The following is a 27,449-nucleotide window of genomic DNA, read 5'->3' as shown; positions in this document are numbered from 1 at the left end:
CTTGCGTTATGCATTGGTTCAAATGGAAGCTTTATACGCTCCCATAACAATATTTTATTCCCAAGATGGTGCCATAACTGTGATGGAGGTTACATCTTTTTTGATCCTTCCAGAAATGATTTAATAATTTGTTGTCAAAAAAACTGTTTTCTAGTGACACCTATGTGAGTGCTAGATTTGTGAAAAAATAAATGAAAGAATGAATGAGCTGTATTTATAAAGTGCACAGCTGGCATATCACGAGAGTAACAGTGCTGTCTTAAGTTAAGACTTGAAACACTTTTGCAAATTAATTTTGGCAAAACAGCCAAGTTTGAATCTGTTCCCTGAAGAGCACCTCCTCACTGTTTATAAATCAGGGAGGGGGCAGGCAGGTCGTTCAATGCTTTTGTGGCCAGAAAATGCCAAGGATCTGTCTCCTAACTAATCTCATCTTTGAGGCATGACATAGCTTGGCTTAGATGATCTTATGATTCTCTTGGTGGTACAGTGTTTGAATCTGGCCCTTAAATACTTGGGGCCTGTCCCTTAGGAGGCTCTATCTGCAAATATGAGAGAATTAAAAAGAATCCAGTTGTGCACAGGTAACCATTGCAGATTTTTTAGGTGGGGTCTAGTGGGTGTTTGTTGGGGTTTAAGAACCATGCATGTGGCAGCATTCAGCACTATCTGCAGATGGATCATAAACTAGTTGGTAGTCCCAGGTAAAGACCGTTCACAGAATCAAGTATGAATCATGGTGTAGACTACCATTATTGTAATTCGAACGGTAGGACCTCCAGTGGTGATGGGAGATCCATGGACCACCAATCCTTGGCACAAAAAACGGTGATTTTCCATAGAGAAATATCTCTTATTTTATTTTTATTACACTTAAGATGGCTGTCGTTCATCCATTCCACTATCCTTCTAAAACTGACCTTAAATGTTTGTTCTGATTCAATGAAGTTCTTGTTCAGTGATAGAATCAATTGGGTATCATCTGCATAAGATACTACGGTGATACCACATGACTATCAGAGTAACTAAAAGAGCCATGTACAAAAGAGCGCTTTAGGATGATCACTGAGGTACTCCACATTTAAGAAGATTTTGTGAGGAACAAAACGCGGAGAGTGCCACTGCTGGCTTTCTGGAGGAAAGAAAGCATTGTTGTCATCTTAGTGCATGGCAAAATTATTTAAAATATTATATTCTTATGAATTATTTCCCTTCTAGGGGAAAGTGAATGTTTCCACCCTTGATCTCTGAAAAAGAACTACTTCTGGAGTATATGAGCGAGTACCTGAGAAAATGACATTACAAACTCCAAAGACATCTAAACATTGACTCCTTGTCCAAGCCTTTGACCCTCAACAGCCTCCTTATTTTTGCTGAAAGGTTTTGCGCGGAGTGTAAACTACAGAAAGTAAATAGAACTCTTTACCCTTGCAAGAATGGCCATCTTCTGCGAGCTGGTAGCCTTGTCTGCAATAACACTGATAGGAGCCGTAGACATTAGCGCACTCCTGACTGCATGGATTGCTCTCACATTCATTCACATCTGAAATAAGAAAAGCAAAAGATGTTAAATCTGATGAAAAATGCAAACTTGTTTTAGCAAAAGACATATTTGAAATGACATAATTTTTTTTAAATTAGGTTTGGTTATGGTATGGGCCTTTCTGTGACAGAAGGTAGGTACACTGGTGATGACATTCGTAACATCAAAAACATTGGTGTAGTAAAAAAATACAGACTTCTCATTGAAGATGCTTTTTTCTACAAGTCACACTGTGTTTTTTTATTTTTCCCGTTGCCTGCTTGGCAGCTAAAATTAAAAGTTAAGTAGATAATTAAAAAGCACCAAAGTTGTTTCAGACATGTATGTGCACTTTTTTGCTGGCTTAAACCGTGTCCATGACAATATTTTATCCTGGTATTTGGACAAAACATTATCACTGCAAAAAGGAATTGGAACTTTTCGTGGAATGGTCATCCAAACTGAAAACTGAAGAGTTCGGCCTTGAGCAATGAGCTTGAGATCATGATTCTGGCTGGTTTTCCTCACACTTCGAAGTGCTCAGTGTAAGTGCTAGCTGTACCTTGACAATGTGACTCGATGGGCAGATGTAGCATCCAAGAAACAGAACAACAATATGCACCAAAATAAAACAAAACAAAAGAAAGATAATGTATTTCAATTGAGGCTACAACATATGATTTCCACTAATATATGGCACGATTTATATTGAATTTTGCACATGACATCTTATGACTTTTATGAATGTCTTAAACATGGCACTACATCGACAATTAATGTTTACTGTTCTTTATTTAACGGAATTATCCAGTGTTTTAAGCACAGTAGGCCAAATACAGGAAGAAATGAAAAAATCTGCATATTACAGGATTCTGGCTGTTGTGTGTGATTTCTACACGTTTTAGGATTCACAAAGTCTTAAGGTGCACGTATCCGAAAGGGACACAGTCGTAGATTTCTATGTATCTTCGCCTGCCTTGCATTTTTCCATATGAAGAAAAGTCTCTCTCAACACTACTGAAAATATGCAGGTATTTGGGAAATGTTCACGAATTATTTGAACATTAACTATTGCAATTTGTTTATGATCAAAGTTGTGTGTAAATGGGGTTTGAAAAGCTAATACAATCGTTTGTGAATACTGACAGAGCTCCATCTTTGTGTGCCTTGACGACTTTTGATTGCGTCCCTACTGCTCACCTATGAAGTCCCATGCCCTCACTCTTAACCTGATATTTACACCACTTAACAATCTGCTGATTTCCACAGTTGTCTATGTCGTGTCTTGACATTATGAGCACTAGGACCCTTGCGGTTCTGGGCTGTCGCTAACCAGAATTACGTAATCTTCTGGGAGGTGTTAAGGTGTGGTTATAAAAGTTATGATGCAACGCGTGCAGTGTGTGATAGTACACTGAGGAAATAAGACGTCTGTTACAGAGCTCCGTGCTTGGCATGCCCATTTGCTTGCCTCAGGGCTGGGGAAGACGCTACAACTAGCAGCGAGTAGGGGATACTTGCCCCAAAGAAACAAGGCTGCTCTCCCTGAAAGTTTGCAAAAGTACAGCACACTGCTTGTGTGTGCCCTTGCTCCCCAATTCGATGCAAAGCAGTCTTCTGTTGGAGTATGTGGAGTCAAAACCCCACTCCAACCCATACACAACCATCGAAGAAGTTGAAGGCCCTGCAGAGGAGCACATTCAAAAAGTCAGCTAAAACCCGCTGATAAGGCTGAAAGAAGAGAATCTGCGCCACACCATAACACAGAGGTTTCATCCATACAAAACAAGCACTAAAGGCAGTGATGACCAAGAACAAAAGGCAAGCGTACTTACTGGCACAAGCGAGTGAAGTGCTATACAACCTCAAAATCGGACGAGACAAACAGGTCCAAGCATGCATGAAGAGTGCTGCCTGAACAGCACGTGCTCTCAATTGCGACGGAAGGGAGTGTAAAGTACAATGCAGCTACATTCCTGAAGCCACCACCACCGTTTGACACTGTGATAAAACTGAACATCGGTGCCAGGTGAACTGCATGGATCAAAACGTTTGATGACTTCATAGATGCAGTAGAAGAAGAAGATAAGAAATTCCTTAAATATTTGAAAAACTTTTCCCTTGATGGAGTGAAAGAAGTGCTAAAGAAAGTCTCACAAACTGATGCAATATAGTACCAAAAGATAAAGGGAGCATTGGATGCCAAGTTCAATCCAATGCCGAATGTCCACTATGAAAGGTACATCTTCACCAAGAACGACAACAGGTTGGTGAAATGATGAATGAGTTTGTTGAGAGACTTCATGCAGTTATCAAACAAGCATCAAAACAGTACAACTCTCTGGCCCCAAGCCAATGGTGTTGCTAAATGGTTCATGGGCACCTTCAAGAGGGTAATTTAACGAGCATGGATCGAAGGAATCGGTCTAAACCAAGCCATGTGTCAAGCCCTTTGTGCACATCAATCAACTCCCCAGTCCATAACTGGTGAGAGTCCTGCAACCTTGCTATTTGGGAGAGCCATCGCAACCAAACTACCACAATGGACATAGGACCGATCGATGAATGCCGTTAAACTTCATGTCACAGACGGACAGAGTGCAAAATGAAAATAAATGCCAGTCAGCGTCAAAACACATCCAGGATAAGGTTTTCGAAGAAGGAGATTGGATACTGGACAAACAGAAGTGGACGCGGAAAACGGACACTACGTTTGCTGCCGAACCTTTGAGGATTGTAACGTGCAAAGGACACATGGGGATGGAGCATTATCCTGGAAAGTTCATCACACATGACTTGAATTGAATTGAATTGAATAAAATGTATACCGCGCAAACAGTAACCCGAAGGCATCAAGGCGCCTAACAAAACAGATCAGAAAGAAAACGCTACATCACTGCAGGTACGCTTGCACAAAGAGGTATGTTTTTAAACCCCTTTTAAAAGCCTGAAGAGTAGACAGGGATCTTATTTCCAGAGGAAGAGCATTCCACCACTTGGGCGCAAGAGTGGAGAAGGCCCTGCCACCCCATTTCACTCTCCTGAAACGTGGGGCAGATAGCAGAAGTCTGCCCGAGGACCGCAGATCCCTAGCAGGGGTGTATCGGGACAGAATAGATCCCACACCAGTGGGACTGTTTCTGGCCAAAGCCCTATATGTCATACATAAGGTCTTAAAATGAATGCGAGACTCGACAGGAAGCCAGTGCAGCAGCTTTCTAGCCGCTGTAGCGGAGGTGCGCCCGGGAAGATCCAAGACGAACCTAGCAGCGGCATTCTGAAATACCTGTAAGCGCTGCAGTAGGCTCCTGTTCATGCCCGCATACAGCGCATTACAGTAGTCCATCCTGGAGCCGATAAGGGCAACAGCAAGCTGTTTCCTTGCCTGTAGGGATAAGTAATGTCTGATCCTCCTCAGGACATGAATAATGCCCCAACAGGTGGAAATGGTTCGGCTGACCTGCTTACCCATATCAAGGGAAGGGTCAATCACAACCCCCAAATTTTTTGCGGAGGATGTAGGGGTGGGACAGGCTCCTAGTGAGTCTGGCCACCAACAGGATGACCATATGTCCTCTCTCCCTCCGAACACCATCACCTCCGTCTTCTCTCCATTTAATTTGAGTGAATTTAAGATCATCCATTGACCGACTGCCTCCATACAAGATCTAAAATTGGAGGCAGTAGGGACGCTAGCCTGGGAGAGAGAGACAAGGATCTGGGTGTCATCCGCATAGGAGACTATCTCCATCCCATAAGATCTAATAAGCCTGGCAAGTGGGGTCACATAGATGTTAAATAGGGTCGGACTGAGAGCCGACCCCTGAGGGACCCCACATTGCACAGGAAGGGATGGAGATAGGAACTCCCCCAGCTTCACCCTTTGAACTCGGTGGGAGAGGAAAGACGTGAGAAGGTCCAGGGCTGCACCTCGCACCCCAATCTCCCTCAGCCGTGATGTTAAAACTGAGGGAGAAAGGGTGTCAAAGGCCGCTGTCAGATCTAAGAGGATCAGGAGGGTGGACTCACCACACTTTAAACACCTACCTCGATTTTCATCAACTCCTGTGGTCACCAGTGAGGCAACCCTGCCTAGTGGAGTAGTGTGGCTCACTGGTTAGAGGCGGCAGACCCGAGAGCAGAGGACGGCCCGGGACCAGGGTTCGATTCCCGACGCGGCAGGTTTCTGGAGCAGGGTCAGCGGACTCGATAATTCTCTCGCCTCGGTGCCCACTCTGATCAGCGATCACACTCGGCAACTCTGGGCACTAGCTTGCCTCATCTTCACTAACGGCCCCACCAGACCGCTGGGGATGCCTGGTCTCACCCTGGAGATACCCATTAAGGGACCATCTCTCAGGGAAGCCAGGAAGGGTTTCGCAGCGGTCGAAGCGCGGAGGTACCCCTTCGGGAGTGATTCCAGCGCTATATAAGCACATAATTAATTAATTAATTAATTAAATGTCCAGGTCAAGCATCTGAGCCTATGTCATCGGTGCCCAATCAAGGCACTCCTCAACTACCTCATTTCACCTGATCTGGCAGACCAGTGCAAGCACCTTGACGACTCATTGAGGAACTATGTGATCAAAGGCGTAGATTCAGGAGGGTTGTATGGGGTGTTTCACCCCCCTAAAAGATGTATTTTCTCATAAATAGTTGGGTACAGAGGCTTTCATCCAGGTATTGAGAGATGTCAGTCGGATTTCACCAGGGATGTTTACATAAACACAGGCAAAAATGTACATACACTCTTTATTTTCAAAGTCCTCAAAATATTGGTTATTTTTCTAAATATTATGTTTTCTCTCTTAGTACTCTTACCAATCCACATTCCTTTCCTTTTCCATTGCCCCTGAGGCCCCTCTCATGCATTGAAACATTATGTGCAAGCATGATTGTCAGAAAGTCTAAATTTCTCCCCGCCCAAATATTACTGACCAAGCATCGTCCCTGTATGTGATGATGAAAACAGCTTATGATTACAGCATGCATACATAGCAACTCAGTCCCAGGGTCGGGCACTTAAGATATAAATAATCAGCATCTTAAGCGTTTATTAATTAGTTCTGAAGCACGAGAAGCTGAATATAAGTCATCTAAGCATGCAGGGAAGAGGGAAACATTAAGCGTTAGTTCACAGCGAGTATGCTACGATAATGATACCGATGAGAAAACGTGGTATACAATCCCAGAGTTAGGCACATTAGTAGAAGGCAGTAAGGGCAGTTAATTTGTAGTCTGTGAGTTGATAGAAAAGTACTGGATATTGGGTAGGGTGCTAAGAGTAGCTCTGTGTAACGAGTAGGTAATTTCTGTGCACTGGTGTAAAGATAACAAACTGATTTCTGTGTACTATTTTTTGCATTTATAGTGACCCCTGAAGAAGTGCAAACATGAGCGAAATGCATTGGGTTTTTACAAAATAAACACTGTCCTGAATGTAAAATGCTTAGTCGTGTTTTCTCTGAGAGGTCCGGATGGACACGGCGGGAACACTAGAAACCTGGATAAAATGGCATGAACACTCCGATTGAGGAAAATGGAAAAACTTGAAAAGATTAATAATGGATGAACTGAGAAGCATGTTAAAATGGAATATATTATGGTATACTTGATGGACAATGTGCCAGAAGGCATTGATGCTGTGCGACGGATTGGCGCGGAATGGCGTTCCAAACTGGTGTTGCAACTACATTTCTGAACACAAAGAGCTTCAGTTTAAGAATTCACAAATATTCGTTTTTTTCCATAGTCCCAACAACTTACAAAATATCCTATGAAATAAGACAATAATATTTTGCCAATTGTGCAAAAATGTCTTCTTTTGTATTTTGATATAATGCCATTTGGTCATTATTTTGTTTAGTTCCAAAACCATAATTCACCCACTGTTTGGCATAGTATGGCTTACGAGGATGTTTTAAATAAACAGGGACAATGAGTTGGCAAGATAGCATATATATCAACTGAAGATATATGCACAACTGTAAGCAGGAAATTCATTTCTGAGATCTATACCCTTAAAAGATTTAAGACCTGCATTATAAAAAGTGCTGTCCTCAGCAAGAACGCTTTTGCCTCAAAACTCATTCAGCAGCACCACATGAGAGTCATTTCAGAAAATACAACATTCAAGAAAGGAAACGACTTATATTACATGGAAAGAAGCATAGCTTAGGCAATGGGGTTGGGGTCTGTGAATCTCAAATTTCCCAACTAAAAATGCAGCTGTTTGCAGGGTGAGGGGTGAAATGACCAAGGTTCAGAATGGGTGGTTTTCACCAGTAACAAGGTCGGCACTAATATGCATTAGGTGGTTCCCTGTCTAGAGTGGCACAGTGGACAAAAGACAATGGGTTAGAATGCTGCCCTGAGAGATTGCCACTGTTTAGACTGATTACAAGCATTCTCCCCACCCATCACCTTTTGGTGTTTGGTTGCCAGTAACATGCCTGCAAACCTGAAACTGGCACAGCTTTCCAAAACTACTATTGCCAATGTGTGTGAATTCCAAAAAAAGGACATTTGCACCCACTCAAGGAGACCTTCTATGGGTGCAAATGTACTATTTTTTTGATAAACCACTTTATACATTTAAGTTTCTGCTCCCCAAAAAATTAACAAGTAAAAAGTTCTTAGCGAAATGAAAACCACAGGAAAGCGGACACAGACATAGCAAATCTGACTCGGGGCCCTCAGGCCTAACTACCAAGCCAAGAATGCATTTGGAGAGTGTCACACCCAAAACAAAAAGCTACTCCCCTGCCCATCTCACCTGGGTATGGTAGTTTTTCCTTGAAACTCATGACTACGGTCACATACAACACAACAGCCTAGAATCCCCTGGGATCACTTATTTTAAATGTATTTTCACTGAATATACTCTTCTTCATGCTGCTACAAAAAGCCTTCATGCAGAGTTGTCAAATCTGTGCATGTAGGCAGGGCTCCAGGTTTCCACTCCTCACCATTTACATTTCATCAAGTGATAGGCGGTCCCATGTACTAAGCCCAAGTTGCAAATAGAGGTGGGTGTGCCTGTAAATTAATAGGGTGACCTAAGTCAGAGCCAAGTCAAGGGCCTGGCTTGACTCTATGAGTTCAAGCACGAACCAAGCCATGGAAACGTTTGGCATGTATGTTGTGCAACAAAAATATGATACAGTCTCCACAAAATTTTAAAAAAAGTGTACTTCTTTAATATGTGGAAGTGCTTCACCTTAGTACATCAGATTATATCACTACATAGATAGACGTTTATTAAAAGTGACAGTTTTTAAACATGAACTTAGAAACATTGTTGGCTCACCCTCAACCACAATGCAGCTAGAGAACTAAGAGGCAAGTCAGTAGTTATGTAAAGCCAAAACATTTCCCAAATTCTTATTATAAATGGAGCAACATTACAGTCTATTAAATCAAACATGATAGGTGCTTGTACAATGCACATCCTGAACTCAAGTGATTAAAAAGGCTCTCATATGTGAAAATAAAGAAAAGGGAGGCTCTGTCAAATTAAATGTTTGCCTGGGTTCTCACAATTGGGAGAAGCAGGAAAACTGGTATTGATCTGGTTTCACATTCTGAAATTCAGCCGGCAGATGTACATCTCCGTCCCTCTCTCTCTCTACTGTTTTACAACAATGGTCACTGTTTTGTATTTTATTCTTGGTGCAAGATGAGGAAATCAGACACAGGAACACAACTCAGAGCCCCCAGGCCCAACTTCCAAGCCAAGAATGCATTTCTTTGGGGTGGGTCACATCCCACACACTACTCATATATTGCTCATATTTTGTTGCTTCTTGCTACAGATTTGGTTCAGGCGGTAATCATGATGGAATTACCACCAAGTGATGTAGTGATACAAGTAGAGCCATTAAATAACTTGTATCCTAAGATAGCTCGTGCCCGACATGCCGACTTGTCATTACTGATGTCATTGCAAATTTTGCAGCGAAATTAATTAGGTCATAATACATGCCACAAGAGATGTAATATGCATGTAATTAGCTGTGCATGTCAAGGGCGTGAGTTATAGTTACCTTAGGGCACAAGTTATAGTTACCTGAAATAACTATACCTGCTGAATTTGAGTGGTTTTGTTTGTTTAAAATGGTATGATTTAACTGACATCTTCTCTGTGTAGTATTACTGCAGACACGAAACCAGGGCTGTTAGAGTGACACTCTTCAGCTAGCGTACATCTCTTGTTCGGGAAGGTATGTTTTGGTTGCTTATGCAAGAAGACGCTTAGTTTAAGTCTCTGACATTTGTGCACAAAGAAGTGTGCATATTAAAAACAGAATACATGTCTGCCATACCAGATGGAAAGAGAATTATGACCATTATCTAAATCAAATCCATTATTCCAAGGATGGGGGAGAAACTATCCCCTTAGTGGTTGCTCTATGGAATGACTTGCCAGAAGATCTTCGCCTCTGCCCCAATTTACAACCTTTTGAAAAACACACATGGTCTAATCCAGCGTTACTGATAGTATAGTGCTCAACGCTTAGATGCGAGATGTTAGATTAATAACAACAGTCAAATTAAGTACTCAGGAGGTCTAGGGTGAGAGCAAGGCGGCCCACTGTCCTCCAGGTGTGTCCTGGACATAGGCAGTCAACACTTTTATTCAATTTCCCCCAATTTGATTTGACTCAGCTCTATAAACAGCAGGAAGATGAAGATAATGCAGATAAAGGCAAGCAAAACTCGTCCTTTAAAGTAAAGCGATGAAAGAACTCTTCTGATGGAGGAGCACTCATAAAAAACACACAGGGAGACAAAATAATATGTTCATCATAATATAATGGAATGGATTAATAAAACTAATTGAACAGTTTAAACTACCTACACACACGAAGTGGATCTTCCATTCCTTTATCGCTGCACCTTAGGCGGGAGAGATCCCCAGACAATTTACAGGATGTGCGCACTGGCCTTTGGTGAAACAGAGACACCCCGACAAAAATCATATGAAAACCATTGAACCAAGGGTGAAAACATGTTGATGATTCATAGTTCTTTAAGTAGCAACTCCACTGGGGCAATGTGTCTCTAAAATCCCATCACTGAATGACTTGTTTCTTACAAAAGAGTCACAAGGGATTCAATTAGTGTCACTTGTCTTGTTTCTATTGGAGAAGTGAACAGAACACCTACACACTAAAGGCTGAACCAAAAGTATCACCTGATTTTACATCAGCCATAATACACAATCCAACATGATTGGATAATAGTCCCCTATGATGGATGGCCCATGTAGTGTAAGACCCTCTAACCTTGGGCTGAATATACATGCTAACCAACTTCCACAACATTGAATCTGTATCAACAACAAGGCAAAGCAGGTAAATTAAGAACAGTACCTTCACAATGTTTCCCGTCGAAGGCTAACCGAAAGCCAGAAGAACATGAGCAGCGGTAGGACCCTGGGGTATTTTCACAGGTGTGTTGACAGAGCTGTCCTGGATAATTCCAACATTCATTTATATCTGTCAGCAAAACAAGCAAAATGCATTCACTGTGAAAAGAATGGATTGCAACAAAGAGAGAGAGATGGTAGGATATTCTGACGGTGGCGTAGATTGATGTGTACAGTGCAAAACCGCAGAGCCAAGGACTTCATATTTTCTGAGCGTTTACTTTAATTGGGGTACAGTGCTGATGTAACTTAATAACATATATTTGGCTTGTCATGCGTTGCTACGATGAATACCCCTGTGACCTTCAGGAAGATGAATTTAGCCCACCTGGGGAAAGCAAGGTAAATTGTCTGAAGGGAATTGATGGACTAAATTAGAAAGCGTCAATGTATCAAAATCTGTGGAATCAGCTCAATTATGACAGAGAGGAATATGGAAGGTACTGGAAATAAGATTGGTCATGAAAAAAACGTGCCTTACAAGTGCTTCCTCATTTAGCAGCTGGGAAAGGAAAAACCCCAAGACATTAAATAATATTGCCAAATCGCATTTGGTTTAACAGATCATCAATCAGAGATCTCCCACCAATCATCCAAACCATCCTCCTGTCTCACTTACCAATGCATATCCTGCTGAACGCATCCGCTTGATACCCCCTCTTGCAGTCACAGTGGTACGTTCCTGGAAGATTGTGACACACCTGGCCCTCTCCACAGCGGTGTACGCCAGTTTCACATTCATCAATGTCTGCAGAAAACAAAAAGGAATAAAGTGGCAGTCAGATCCCTGGTGAGGTACACTATGTGGTGTAAAGATCATGAAAGGATCATTTACAACAATGAAATTCATTTATATGGCAGGAACGCACTGTCTTCGAGCTGAAGGGCACGCACACAGGTTCATGGAGAATGGGTTACACTTCATCATTGTATCCCATGGCAGAACTTTGAAGACATTTATATTTCTAGTGCTGGTGTTGAAAGATGCCAGAGGAATGCTCTCCAAAATAGTTATTTTGCTGTTTTTTTAAATAATAAAAAAACAACTTGTACAAAAGCAAGACACCTAGTTTTTAGATGGAGCCCAATTAGAACATTCCATTGATGACGTGTACAGCTAGAGCCTCAATTAATAAAGACACTTAGAATACTGGAATGTTCAGGTCTCCACTGAAGACAATGAGCTGACAGAGGGTCAGTAACGACTTCTCCTTTAACATTCCAATGTAATGTTTTTGTTTCTCCCTCTTTAATTTAGAGCACTCCACCAGTTTGGTGGAATGCTCTAAAAACATTCTAACCAAACTACATAAGTGTCCCCTAAGGAATTGTTTATCAAATCTTTACTATTTATAAATCGTCACATAGAGTGAACGTATATTACACAATACAAGGGATATTTTGCAATTCTTATTTATTTAAATCAAGAATTTTGTTATGGCAACGACAATACTACTGACATTTCAAATCCCATCGTAAGTAGTATATAACATCCTTTGCTATCTTTGCATGGACAGATAATATACCATACATCAACGAGTTTCAGTTCAACTTATAACTGTTTTCACAATGACACAGAGGTTCACTTGTAAGCAAATCGATGTTAATAGCGTCGACGTTTCGGTCCGCTAATGGTGAAAACATTCCCCTGGACCATCCTCAGGACGATAGATTGTTGCACATTCTCAGAGCTGAAGTCCACAGTAATTGAACGTGCTCAAATCAGAAATTTCACTTTTCTGCTGCTCTGTGTCTTGACTGACTACTAGAGTGAAAGGGCCACGCTGTCGTCTCCGACCGATCGGTAATCCTGGAGGATGGTCCAGGGGAATGTTTTCACCATTAGCGGACCGAAACGTTGACGCTATTAACATCGATTTGCTTACAAGTGAACCTCTGTGTCATTGTGAAAACAGTTATAAGTTGAACTGAAACTCGTTGATGTATGGTATATTATCTGTCCATGCAAAGATAGCAAAGGATGTTATATACTACTTACGATGGGATTTGAAATGTCAGTAGTATTGTCGTTGCCATAACAAAATCTTGATTTAAATAAATAAGAATTGCAAAATATCCCTTGTATTGTGTAATATACATTCACTCTATGTGACGATTTATAAATAGTAAAGATTTGATAAACAATTCCTTAGGGGACACTTATGTAGTTTGGTTATTATCATACCCAGTCCTCGAGGGATTATTGGGTGGCTCTGTCTTTTGTACTAAAAACATTCTAGACTTTCTGCCTCGGGCTTTATCAGTTGTTAAAGTTCCTCATCCACAGCTGGGGCCTATACCTTAGGTGCAGGGCATTCAACAACTGTTATCGCCCATTGCGGCGGGTATTAATGCTATATTAAGCACAAAAGGAGAGATCAAACAATAGCCAGAAAGTCTGTGGTTTTTCCAGTTGCACTCCCTGATCTAAACCGTTATTTAGTGGTTCGCATTGTTTTTTTAATTATGATGTACCATACTCAACAGCTCATAAAAAGATCTGTGAGCTCTATAATAATTCTAATACATTTGAATTTAATCGCAATTTATTCAGCTAAAATCTTTGGCAGTCATTAATTGATAAAACTGTTCTTCTCGAAAAAGTCCAAAAAACGTTCATGTTTTAGAAGATTGGTTGTTTGATTTAGGTTGGATTTTTAGTTTACCAGAGTTTAAAAAGCCTCCTCTCATCTGCCCTTGTAGCTCTTTTTCGAGTGCATGTGTTCTGTCACTTTTTAGATACTGCTTTTTGTCAAATAAGTATCAGTGTTGCGCAGATTATTCACTTTCCCCACAGTAGTAGACCTCCAGAGTTTAAAACCATATATGGAGTCAGAACAATTCCCAATCATTTTGCAGCCCAGCTTTTTTTAGAATATAAAAGAGCCTTCCTCCTCCACCATCACTCCCTGGACCAACATCTATATTAAAAGCTCTGTTTCTTGGTAGAGAGAGTCACACTTTATAAATCAAAAACTTCACTTCATACATTTATTATTTGAACATCCCTTGTGTATAACTTCCAGCACAGAGGAATATTACAGGGCTATGCAGAGTAAGAAAGCAGAAATGAAGGCTTCACATTAAATTGTGGTAAATGCTATTTTATATACCACTTACTTTGTTGAGCCCACAAAAAATGATCAGATTTAACTGGCTTGCGGGGAAGATCACCCTTGGCTTACATGTAATGCAAGCATTTAAAGGGAGAATTGTGCAAGGGAGCAAACCTGCATAGCTGCCTAACTTCATTTTATCACTTCCACTCAATGTCCTGATCAATGTGAGGGGCCATAGATCACTTATGCTGAAAAAGAACATAATAATACAGCTGGGTGCAAAACGTTTCAATTCCTGTTTGCAAGGACAAATGTATGTTCGCTGTGCTAGGGCAGCCATCAATATGGAAATTTAAGTACCGAACTACTAAGCTTTTTAACTATCACACTTTGCTAGAAATCCCACTGCCCTCAAATCTAATTTTAGTAGATGTAACATAACGTGTTTTTATAAAGCACATGCCCACCCTGAAGGGTATCTTGGCGCTGAATAACATATGTTTACTGTTACACAACGGTACTCATTTTATCGACCTCAGAAGGATGTAAGGCTGAGTTGACCAAATGGGATTCGAACCTGTGAACATGAGGTCTACTAGAGGACCCTACAGTAGATGAGTTAGTCCACAAAGCCACCAGACCCAGTGCCCTGTTATTTCTTTATGTTAAATTTTGTAAAGCTCATAAGCACTGCAAAGTAACAAAAAATAAATTTACAAGCGTGCAGACTGGAAACCTTTACCAATTCACTCACCCCAGTATTTCCTTAGGGTAACTAATTTGAAGGTCAAATGGGGATCCTCTTTCGGTTAGCAAGTGTTTGGATGCTTCGATAACAACCCTACTTTTCAACCCCCCCCCCCGTTTTCGTATCATCCCATCTCTTCGATGTGGATACTCTTTATCACACACGTCGCCTAACTAATCTAACCTATCTAACATCAATAAGCTCTGTCTCCTCACTTGTACGCCTGTGTAGCCTAAACCTGCTAAGATTCTCCTCAACTTCCTTGAGAATGAAGATGTGGCTTTCACCTCTACTTCATGTCCTTTCCCACCTTCTTCTCACATTCCCCATCCTCCTCTATCCTACCACGTGCAGCTAACCAACTCCACTCCGCCAATTCCCAACAGCTGAACAGTCTAGCCACTATTAACTGAACTATGTGCAAGTAAGTGACACAATATTTTATACTTAGACTTTGGCTTTTGCACTGACTTTTTCTTTTTTAAACTGAGCTTCTAAATAACGCTAGCATCGCTGTTGCACTTTATTGTCCGATGTTCCTTATTTTTAGTGGTACCTGCTTCCCGCACTGACCTAGAGCAGGGAACGAATCAGGCAGCAGGGGGGGGAGCCTGTAAGAGCTCAGAGCCCATATGTTGTAGGCAGCAGTGTGGACGTTCTAGTAAGTGGCAAAATATTTTAGCCTTATTACTTGTTTGGTGATCTGACTGCCGTAGGACCACGTTCGCCCCCACCAACAGCCCACGGTCCTGGCGGTACAAAGACCACCATATTATGAGTTGGCCACAGGGCCGGAGGTGTCGGGGAAGGGATCTTTCAGCGGTGGTGAGTACTTTTACCAAATATACTTGTGTGCATTTCAACTGCATATGTATCAGAATCACTCATATGCATGATATATGTAGGACAATTGTTCATGGTAAGACACTGAGAGTGTCAAGAGAATGGAGGCGTGAGAGTACCTTGATGACACACTTGCTTATATGAACATCAAACTCATTCACGGGCTAACCACACCACTATCAAATCTTCATTATATTTATCATCCTGAACCTTATTTTTTGGCAAAACCCAATTTTTTGGGGAGTTGCTTGTAACACTGTTTACCACTCCAATATGGCGTCTGTACATGCACAACGGCACAGGACACGGCCACCGGAATTCAGGCAACCGGACGTTAGGCAACAAGGACAAAATCTACATGATAGACGCCGCCCAACAGTGTGGCCACAATTCTGGCACGCATGGTCGAAGGTAGGTGCAGCGAGAAGCGCACTCGGCAAAACCGTAAGCAGTTCTATCTACCTACTGAAGGTAATAACAATGGGACCACGACTCATGCTAACAATGATCTAGGCTTTTAAACATGCCTCCTCTTTCTTCCCTGTTCCCCTTTGATATTGACAGTCCGTAACGGTGCAGTCACTGTGCACTAGCTAATGAAGATCGATTACTAGAAGAATTAGGTAAGACTATGTAGTCTGTCTGACTATGATCTGCATGGCGTTCTCACATTACTACGAATAGCGCAGCGTCACAGAAGTGATACTAACATACAAGGGGCATGTGGCAAGGACAATTATATCACAGTATATAAGATGTTCATAAAGTACTCGAGAGGCGCGATGACCTTGAAACAAACGATGGTGCCTGACAGTGATATTATGTGTTGTACGTTTTAATAATTGTTTAATGACCAGTGAGTCTTTGTCTGATGTCTGTGAACCAACTGGACATGATCCTGCTGGACACCATCTAATATGTTTATTTAATATGTTTGTCTATGTACTGTCTCTCTTCTCTCCTTTCCTCTCTCCCAGCTATCTAGGTCGAACCAACGGTGATAATTATCACGAGCAGGTGCCACCCTTCAAAAAGAGAGGGGGGTGCTCATTCTGAGTCTAAGAGTGGGGTTGACTCACTATTAACTTATATTCATTTTGGTCCTGATGAAGTGGCCAGGATCAGTTTGACCATTTCTAGGCATGAAAATGTTGACCTTTTTTTAGCTACTAGGGGTCATCATTACCCAATAAGTAACACTAACCTACGGGTTTTTTACTCTGACAAGGTAATCAGCATATTAAAACCATTGTGATATCCCCTAGAGACAGTTTTGATTATTTAGTTTCACACTCACTTCTCACTACCCCACTAGGACACTCGCACACTCATCAAACGACAAAATAACAAAGATCACCACTAAAGTGACCCTTTGGAGGACGCTTAGGGCTTTGGAGCCTTGGCCTGACGTGGAGCACCCGCCCGATGATGAAGCATGACATCCCTCGGGATGTGTGAGGGCAAAAAAGAACATTCTTGTTGACTGTCCTCTAAGAATTGGTGCAGTACCTAGTTACCTACTCTCTCGCTTCCTTTCTCTTGACACTCTTAGTGTCTTACCAGGAACAGTAACCCCCCTTGTTGAATTGGATATCGTCTTTTGGAGCACGGTTACTAGACCTTGATTAGCTCCTAGTCCCCCTCTCCCTTTATTTGATAATATGTGGGACAATACCGTATACCCATTACCGGTGTTCAGCCCATATGTGGGCAGTCCTGGCAATGGGTATATGGTATGAAAAGAACTTACCTGTAGATTGCCGCACAGAGGGTTGTAATCCTCGGGGTGAAGAAACTGCTGTGAAGGGGGGACCTGGAGATAGGGCTCCACATTGGAATCTGCCTGGCAGAAGAAGAAAGGAGTGAGTACGCACCCCAAATCCTTCCTTACTGCCACCTTGAAGCTGGCGGTTGAACCGCCATGGTTCGCTTGTGCAACAGACTACTCGTAATACGTACAGGGGTGGAGCTCTACTGTACCGCCCTTTGGCAGCTGCCGTTTCCCGACCGCGAGCCTGGCAGTCTGCTGGCAGTCTCAGTGGTCCAGCGGCAATCTTTGCAAAGCGGATCCACCCAACTTGTAATACGGTGGTCAGACTGCCGAGCACACCGCGCTTAGACCACCCACGCCGATGCGGCGGTCCACGGGATCACCAAACTCGTAATAAGGCCATCTGTCTTTTCCCCTGACTTATTGCACAACTTTTTCATTTTTAAACTGAGCTTTTAAATAACCCTGTCATGGCTGTTGCACTTTATTGGCGAGGGTTTTTGTTTTTAGTGGTTCCTGCTTTGTGTGCTGACCTAGAGCAGGGAACCAATCAGGAAGCAGGGCAACAGCCCGATGCGCCGCTGACACATCAAAGGTACACCAAAGGGAAACCCGCCTCTGCCAGGGCAGTGCCCAGAGCCAGCCCCACTGCCGGTTTCCCACTCCCAACTCAATACTTTACTTAGCTACATGAGGGAAGACTTGCTGAAGCTCTATTCTTCAGGTAAGAACTGCTATTGTTCCATTCTTGATCCCCTTAATTTTGCGGACACTCTGAAGTGTCCAGGTTGTAATCTCACTTCAACCAATCTTAAAATTGGCACAGACAATTTGTTAAATCTGGTAAATACCAACATACCTATATCTCAGCGAATAACATGCTACACTTTAATTAATGCCATAGCCCTTGTGCTAAACGCACTTGAGTTTTCTTAATTTTCTTCGGTCCTGAAACCTAGAATTAGCATTAAGCATTGAAACCTGGGCAGATGCCACTTCGGGTCCTGAACTGGTCCGTCCAATTCTAATGGGTATACCACCTTAAGGCTCGAACGAACAGCGAAGAGAGGTGGTGTACTCGTTATAAATTTCACAGCCATTGAACAGCCACTTTTTCAGCTGTGCCCCCCTTATTTGAGTGGCACTTTCATTTAAAATTGAGCTCAATAACAATGTCACCATCAAAGGTCTGTTGATCTATTGCCCACCCAGTATGAGATTATCGTATACTCAAGCTTTAAGCCACTTACTAGAATCTAAAGTTAACTTTGAAGGCTATACAGTCCTCAGAGATTTTAACTTTCATTTAGGAAACTCTCAGGGCAAGGACTCGGAATTACTGATGGACATGATGAGAAGTTTCGGTGTAGTTCAACTGGCCAACTCCACAACTCATGTGGCTGGCCATCTGTTAGATGGACTTTTATCAGATAACACCTTCGTTTCTCCTACTGATTTACTACCTCTTACCTGGTCTAACCCCATGGCAGTTATGTCTCTGTTAAAGATTCCAGCCAGAACCACGATGGGTATTACCTCTTAATCAGCCATGTAAAACCGACCTTGGCACAAAATTGACTCCACCCTACTAGATGCAGCTCTAGCCTCTCCATGCCTACAATCTCCAAAAATCTTGACTCTGTCACTTCTGTTTAGATTCAGCAACAAAACAGCTAGCTCTTGAAAGTGTTATCACCAATCAGAGAACCACTCCATCACAACCGTGGTTTTCGGTGAATCTTAGATGCCCTAAACAAGTCTGCTGCTGACAGGAGCGCAGATGGAGGCAGAATTATGATCCAATTGAAAAAGATATTTACAAACAAAAAAAGTATGAATACAAATCCTCTTACGTTATCCAGAAGATAGAAACTTATAAAAACTCCACCAAAGAGTTGTTTCCAACAATAAAAAAACTTGCCACTATTCCAGATAAAAACAATACCATCAGCAATCAGTCCTCGTGTAACACTCTAGCCACTTTTTTTCAGGCACAGGTAGAGGATATCTATAATATCTTTATCACAAATAGGCATCAGGCCATATCCTCAATAGAAATTATCACCTGAGCTAGAAACCGGGGACTCATCTCCAGGCCATCGTGTAAACTCTCCTCTCCCACTGGCACACCTATACTCTCTTCATTTCCATTGCTCACGGACGATCAGGTACTGAGCCAAAAATCTAGATCCCTTCTAGACCCAGTCCTCCTAAGATAATTCAATTAGTCCCTGAGATTATATCAAGACATCTGGTTAATTTCTTCAACGAAATGTTCAACCAAATGTTTATCCTTAGATTTTACAGAAGAAATCCAATCTCAGCCCCTTGGATCCCAGCAATTTCTGGCCAATATTACACCTCGCCTTTCCGGCCAAAATTGTTAAAAAGGCTACAAGCAAAGAACTGGCTTTGTTTATCAATTATAATAATCTCATTTTGGGTTCAGGAGTGAACACAGCACTGAATCAGCCCTGATTGTTGCATCCACAGATTTAAGAGCTACTCTGGACAAAGGAGTCAATCCAGATCTGATTTTGTTAAATTTTTCCGCCGCATTGGATACGGCCAATCACAATTTGTTGACTGTCTCCATTTTATTGGAATCAGGGGAGCAGCGCTTGGCCTCCTGAAATCCTCTCTGTCAGAGATGGAACAATTTGCTACTGTGGATGATGATTTCCCATCTAGAAATCCTTCTCATTTCCATGTGGTGTGCCCCGTGGCTTAGCTCCGTGTACGCTCCCGACTGGAGGAAGCTGCACCACTTTTATCCCCAGGCCAGTGCGAGGTGTAGAGACTACGCTCTACACTTGGCCCCCGGCCGACGAGACCCGATAGGAGTCTTAACGAGCGGAGAGAAGTCGCTCCATGCCTTGGGTTTGGCCTGTGAGGCCCGACTGGAATCTTTATGTGCGGAGGTGAAGGCGAACAACAGGGACGGCACCGTGAGCTGGCAGGCCACCCAAACAGGAGTGCTGGTCGAGCAAGTTCTCTGGAGTAAAGCACTGAAAAGCAAGGTTGGTGCAGGGCAGCTCCGCGTGGACCCAGGGAGCCGCTGTCTTTCTCCCTTGGCGCAACGGTCCAGTGAGGGCGCTTGTGATCCTCGGGGAGACCAAGAGAGAAATCTCTCCTAAACGAGGGCGCAAGTGGTTCAAATAGTGGCCCGCGCAACCTACACGGTAAGTGCTGAAGTGCTGTGGTAGCGTAGATGAGATAGAGGTGAGAGGGAGAGGAGTTGGCCTAACGGCTAGGGCGCTCGACCTCGGCCCTGGAGGAACTGGGTTCGAGTCTTGGTAACGACGCCAAACATCCTGTGATTCTGGGCAAATCACTTAATCTCCCCGTGCCTAACAAAAATGAATGTCTGTCCTCATGTAACGTAACTGGTGCTATGTAAAGCGCTCTGATACCCGATTCGGTTTGGGTCTAGTTCGCGCTATATAAAACTCTATAAAAAAGGTGCACGCACTTCGGTGCCAGTAACTGAAGTTGTCTAATGGGCAGATGTTGTCCTGATGTAAGGGCACGTTGCCGGTGAGAAGCCCATGTAGTTTGGATTACGTTGGCTGGACTACACCCTAGATATTCAGTAAGGGTGACCTGCAGATGCCTGAGGCGGGCATACTGGGATTAGATGTGCTCCAGAGACTCTGTGGGCATGATATCTCCCTGTGCGATGCCCTGCTAATTCTGTGTACCTAATGTGATATGCTTAGCAATCCTGACGTAATAGTGCTGTGGACTGCATTCCCAGTAATTGAGGGTTTCTCACTATTAGGGGGTGCTATGGTACACAGCTGATCATGATATACGCATAATGTGGGCTGTTAGGGACAGTCTCTGCCAGTAGTGACTGAGTTGTGCTAATGATTTAGTGCACTGTTGCTAATTAGGATGTTGGCCTAATATGTTTATGCTAAGTGTACCGTTATCAGTTGTTATTGGTTGTTTTCACTAACTGTAAGTGGTGATGTTATGACAGTGGCCCGATTGGCCCTGTAGTGTATATAATCCCTGTAAAGTAATACCTAGTGCTAGGTGGCACAGTGTATATATTTGATTGCGTTCTAATGTGTTTTATGAGTAATACAAAGGCTATTTGTTTATATAACCTTGTGTGGAGTTTCTTTTGTGGTGTGCCTAGTGTGTCGCTGCTGTGTGAGTGTGTTGCACAAATGCTTTACATATTGTCTCTGGGATACGCCTGACTGCTCGTGCCAAGCTACAAAGGGGGTGAGCAGGGAGTTATCTTCAAGGTGTAACTCCCTTGCCCTGACTAGAGTGGTGGTTTCTGCCTGGCTTAGGCGCTAGCCCTAGCCAACCAGAAATCCCATTTCCAACAGCCACCAACAATTTACACATAGGTTGAATGTAAGATTTTGAAACTATTTAATGCCTCCGATAATTATCAGTTGCGTTAGCCTCAACCTTTGTTAAATGTCAGCAGGTCAAACCTGCTGAATTTTAACAGGGGAAAACCATATGGTAATTACCGTAACATGCGGATTTTGGTGCACTGATCAACAAAATCTGCATGCTATTCCCTAGAAACTCATAATAGGTGCTATTTATCGTGCCGGTTAAATAATTAACGCTGTTGTATCGTTATTAACCAGGAGGAATAAATAGCACCAACATTTGTAATCAGGCCCATTGTGTTTTAAATCTACCGAAATAAATAAATGTACTTTTTGACTCCTTGAAGTAGTCTTCTGGACTAAAGTTAGAGGAAAAAAGAGCCTATACATACAGTCAGCCGCAATTAACATAATACCTGCGGCAAAATGCTGCAATCTCAAACTTTAAATCATGACTACTGTCGGCCAGCCAATTTTGACACAAAGCTAAGAAATCTCAGAACTTTATAAAGGAAACTTTCTAGAATAAGATGCAATCTATTAAATCCTGTGGTTTGTGTGGATCCTAGTCCCAGGAGCAATATATAAAAACGTTCTGGCTTTGTTGAGGTTTAGATAAAGCCTCCTAGAAACTAGAAACAGGTCTGCTAGACTGGGAAAAAAGGCTGTTCTGATTTAAATTGTGACACAATACCTTCTGTATTAAAGAACTGTCACTCAACTGAACAAACCCCATAAACAATTCAGAATACATTTTTTCATCCTGCTAAATTAAATGAATGGACTGATATAGGACTGTTACATCAAGTTATCTTTGTCGCTATTTGCCATAGTTGTCTCATTTCTTTATTTTTTACATTTAACCACTTCTAACGCCAACCACAAGGTTAGGGTCACTGAATACAACTATGACCGTTATGCACACCTTATAATCAGATTGAAATATTTGTCCTAATCATCACCCACAATCAGCTTTTACATAATTTGTTCTCTGTTTCCCAAAAAAGATAACAAAGGGAAGAAAGTAACGTCTTGTAGCTTGTAAGTTCAAAATTCAGAAATGGTCATTTTTTGACACCTCACTAGATATATGGACATGGGACATGTTACATGGGACATGTTGCCAAAGGCAGTAGGTATCTGGACTTGTTCTGTCTCGACTGTCCCCGAGTACATGGACTTCTACTTGTCCTGTGCGCCTTTGATCATCAAAGCTGCTCAGGCATTCTTGTTTCTCCTATGTTTATTTAACAGGGGCTTCAATAGCTCTCTTTTCCTGCTGGGGTCTCTGTGGCTTTAGTCACCACTCGAGTCAGCAGTTTTCATAAAGGTCTACCTAGCTAAGCCATCAATTTCTGCAGATCGTTCAAAATGCTGTGGTGCTGTTGCCTACAACAGATAAGTAGCAGGAGCAGGTGTCTCTTCCATGAGAAGTCTGCATTAGCTGAGATGTATGTCACAATATGAGTGACAAAATATTGTTGCGCAATGAAACTGATTCCAGTATATCAACTACCACAATATTGTGAATTTAAGTGTATCTTGGGTCAGTATAGATTTACCATTCTTAACTCCACATCTACCTACCGTGATGATGATGGCGTATATCTTCAAGGTACATATTTTCAGGGTTAAGAATAATAAATATGTAGCACCTGTCTACATACTTCAGTTTACAATATCTGATAGTTGATAATCTGAGTAAGATATCTTGTCAGAACGATATTTAAGGCTTGATATTGTGGCAGAACATCCACTGAAAGAAGTTTAACGAATTCATTGAATTTACGGCTCTCTGTATAGTGCACCTTATACTTCACTATATATGACCTTAGTTGACAAGGGACCACCCCACTATCATGTGCAACCCACAGCCTTAGATTCTTCAGCTCCTGGACCACTGATGCAAAGTCACTATTTTTGGTTTGAATTTAATGACATGCTAACATGTAACACGTATAAACAGTTTCTCCATTTATGCACATGATTTTACATTTGGATTGACTATAACGAGTGATTTTTATAATAAAGATTAGCTAAAATTAATGTACATTCATATCAATTAAGATTGAGTAGTGCTCAGCCTCAGAATGATAGCTCCATTTTAATGAAATGTTGTATTCTTGCTTGCTGTGCATAATCTTTCTTTCATGTCAGACTCCAGGAGCTACTGTGATCTTGTTAGTCTGAAATGTTTTGATTGAAACTTTATGCGACTAATTATTTGAATGTTAGTTTTTGCACCTGGGAAGGAAGGGAGTCAGAGGAGAAGAAGATCTCCCTTTGTCTGATATTTCCAAAGGCTGTGGGACTGGATCTGCTATTTGCCTTATCATGAGAAAGAGACCTACACCAAGTACACTGTGAATGTTTTGATTGTATTGCTTCTTACTCTGTGAGGACTTGTGTAATGTATCTTTATGTGGTAATTTCATGTTTTATTTGTGTGACTCAGACCCTAGTTAGTTAGACTTGTCCACCTTTGCAGAAGAACTTTCCTTTCCCTCTCTCAAGAAGCCTTATTCCTTATTTTTCTGTTCATTTGAGGCTCCAGGAACTATAGTGATGTTGTTAGTTTCAAATGTTATTGAACTTTATGTAAATAATTATTTGAATGTTAGTTTCTGCACCTGGGAAAGAAAGGAGTCAGAGAAGAAGAAGAAGTCCTATCTTTGTCTCATATCTCATAAGGCCGTTGGACTGGAGCTACTTGTTGCCTAATAATGTGAAAGAGTCCAACACTGAGCTCACTATGAATATTTAGATTTCATTGGTTCTTACTTTATGAGAACTTTGTGTAGCTTTTTTAGGTGTTTCAAGTTTTAATTGTGTGACTCTGGCCCTAATTAGTTAAACTTGTCCGTGTCCAACTTTATTTTTTTTTTATTTATTTATTTTTTTAAAAAACCTTTATTTGAGTAAGCAAAAAAGTACAAGGATGGGCCTACAACCACACGGGCCGGCCGCTAAAAGAGGAGTAGACACATATCATATATGCCCGCAGAGGTAAAAGTCAATCAACAATGCAATACTCAGCACTATTTACAGGACAAAAACAAATTTTATTTATATGAATAGAACAAACACACACAAAAGGCGAAAGTATAGTACCGAAGGTCAGCTCAATGGATGTAAGGGGGGGGACAGCAACAGAAGTACAGCAGCAAAACACTAAGCACTGAGGAGCTCGGAGGGGGGGGGGAGGGACACAGAAGTCAGTACAAAAAAGGGGAGGGGGAGGGCCGGAGACACCAGCACAACCCCTATATGAAAGGTTCCAAGAACGCTTGCCTATGGAGACAGGGCAAGCTCAACAGTGCCCACAAAGGGAGGAGTACAAATGTCGCCACGGTAGTCGTTCCATTGACCCCACATCTTCACCCATGCCCTGGGTCTGCCCCTGGCCACATAGACAGTTTTCTCACGGAACATGGACCAATCCATGTTATCCTCCCATTTCGAGAGGTCAGGGGGCCTGGAGGCCCCCAGAGTTGTGCAATGTCTCGCTTCGCAACCATATAGCCCAGGGTGGCCCATCTAGTCTGTGCCACCGAATAGTCCGTGGGCTCCCAAACATTCAAAAGACATCGACGAGGTTCCGGACACAAGGACACACCTGTCACCACAGCCATCACTTCAAGCACGGCCGCCCAATAAGCAGCCACCATCGGGCACTCCCAGAGAATATGCAGGAAAGTAGCACGCAAACCACACCCACGCTTACACAATCCATCGGAGGAAAAGCCCATCACCACCAGTCGCGGTCCCGTCACGTACACCCGATGAAGGATCTTCAATTGAACCAGACGGAGACGAGCCGGAATAGCCACTTCCTTCGGGGAGGAGAGGGCTGATTGCCAATCCTCATCATCAAGTTCTAACCCATCTCCCATCCACAATTCCCGAAGTCGGGCCAATAAGTCGGTCCGATTGTTAATCAACTTTTTATAGATCAGGGAGATAGTGCTATCAGGAAGATGTCCATCAAGGATACGGTCCTCAAGGGGGGAAGAGTCAGGCGGAATCTCACCAGGAGCAAACACCGAGGCCAGGGCGTGCCTGAGCTGTAAATAACGAAAGAATTCCCGACCACTCAGGCCATAGTCAGCCTGGAGGGCCTGAAACGAACGCACAGAACCCTTAGAGTACACATCCCCCACCTTGGAAATCCCAATCATGTCCCAACGGTCGAAACCCTTGGAAGACCAAAGACCGCCCAGACGTTCTGAAGCATAAAGCGGCGTCGCCAACGTCAAGCGATCCTCCCAGCCCAAGCTCACATTCGCGGCACGCCACACCGTCAAAGCAGTCAATGTAGGTCCCACAAGATGGCGCCCAGCGGAGCGAGAATAAAGCACTCTGTTAAAGTCACCTCCCGGAAGCTGAAGTTTATCCATTTCAAACGCCGGATTACGACCTGGCGAAAACATAGCGTGATTGATAGCGGACAGATGGGAAGCCCAGTAATATCTCTTAATATCGGGGAGCGCCATGCCCCCATCATACCACGGGATGGAAAGTTTCGCGAGAGCAATGCGCGGCCGCCCATCCCAAATAAGCTGCCTCTGAAGGCTCTCAATCTCCCGAAAATAGGACTTAGGGATAGGATCAAAATAATTCTGGAGAGCATAGAGAAACCGCGGCAATGACATCATCTTAAACAGGGCCGCCCGACCCAGGGGAGAAAGGGGAAGTCTGCGCCAACGGGCAACGTCCAAACGTAGCCTAAGTAATGGGGGAAGGAGATTATGATCAAAACGAAGGGACGAGTCCAAGGTAATAAAAACCCCCAAGTATTTGAAGCCATCCCTGGCCACCTGAAGAGGAAGTCTGCTCGGCAACGGAGGCAAGACACCAGACCAAACATACACACAGGATTTAGTCCAATTGATGACGAGGCCTGAGTTGGCGCCAAAGGACACAAGAACGTCAAATAAAACAGTTAAAGACTTGCGAGGGGAAGTAAGGTACAAAAGGATGTCGTCCGCATAAAGCGAGACGCGGTCCTCGAAGTCCGGGGCCCAGCGAATCCCTTTAAGGGACGGTTCCCACCGGAGCCAGGCCGCCAATGGTTCAAGAGCGAGCGCAAACAACAACGGGGACAGGGGGCAACCCTGACGGGTACCCCTGCCCAAGGAGAAGGGAGCCGACACTCTACCGTTTACCACAACTTGTGCCAGAGGTTCCGCGTACAACAACTGAATCCAGCTAATAAACTCGCACCCGAATCCGAATTTCTCAAGAGTCGCCCATAGATAGGGCCACTCCACAGTATCAAAGGCCATAGAGGCATCCAGGGACGCCAAAATGGCCGGCTCAGTCAGAAGCCCCGCCCTCGCCATCACGCCGTGAAGGCGTCGCAGATTCAAAGCAGTGTTGCGATGCGGGATAAAGCCAGACTGGTCCGGATGGACCAAATCCCCGAGAACCGAAAGGAGACGAGTCGCCAAAAGTTTCGCCAAAACCTTGGGTTCAACATTTAACAGGGATATGGGTCTATATGAGGAACAGAGGTCACGTGGTTTACCATCTTTAGGGATGACGACAATTGTCGCCAGGCGCTGATCATAGGGAAGGATGTTACGTTCACGAGATTCTAGAAACATGGCGCGAAGATACGGCGCCATCTTATCGGGGCGTAGCTTGTACAACTCAATGGGCAACCCGTTCGGGCCCAACGCTTTGCCCGAACGGAGCGAACGGATAGCAGTC

At 43.0% G+C, this 27,449-nt stretch overlaps 1 protein-coding gene across 1 annotated transcript in view; it reads right to left on the bottom strand.

Annotated features, from left to right (window-relative positions):
* FBLN2 (fibulin 2) overlaps positions 1 to 27,449 on the bottom strand; it is a 669,658-nt gene that overhangs the window by 19,277 nt on the left and 622,932 nt on the right. The window contains exons 14-16 of the mRNA XM_078661453.1: positions 11,575 to 11,703; positions 10,900 to 11,025; positions 1,427 to 1,543 (exon numbers count right to left, since the gene is read on the bottom strand). Coding sequence (XP_078517579.1) covers positions 1,427 to 1,543; positions 10,900 to 11,025; positions 11,575 to 11,703 — 372 coding nt within the window. The remainder of the gene's footprint in view (positions 1 to 1,426; positions 1,544 to 10,899; positions 11,026 to 11,574; positions 11,704 to 27,449) is intronic.

This window comes from Lissotriton helveticus, chromosome 9 (assembly GCF_964261635.1).
Source record: "Lissotriton helveticus chromosome 9, aLisHel1.1, whole genome shotgun sequence".
Lineage (NCBI taxonomy): Eukaryota > Metazoa > Chordata > Amphibia > Caudata > Salamandridae > Lissotriton > Lissotriton helveticus.
The sequence above is the reverse complement of the archived record's forward strand: the minus strand, read 5'-3'. Positions and strand labels throughout refer to the sequence as shown.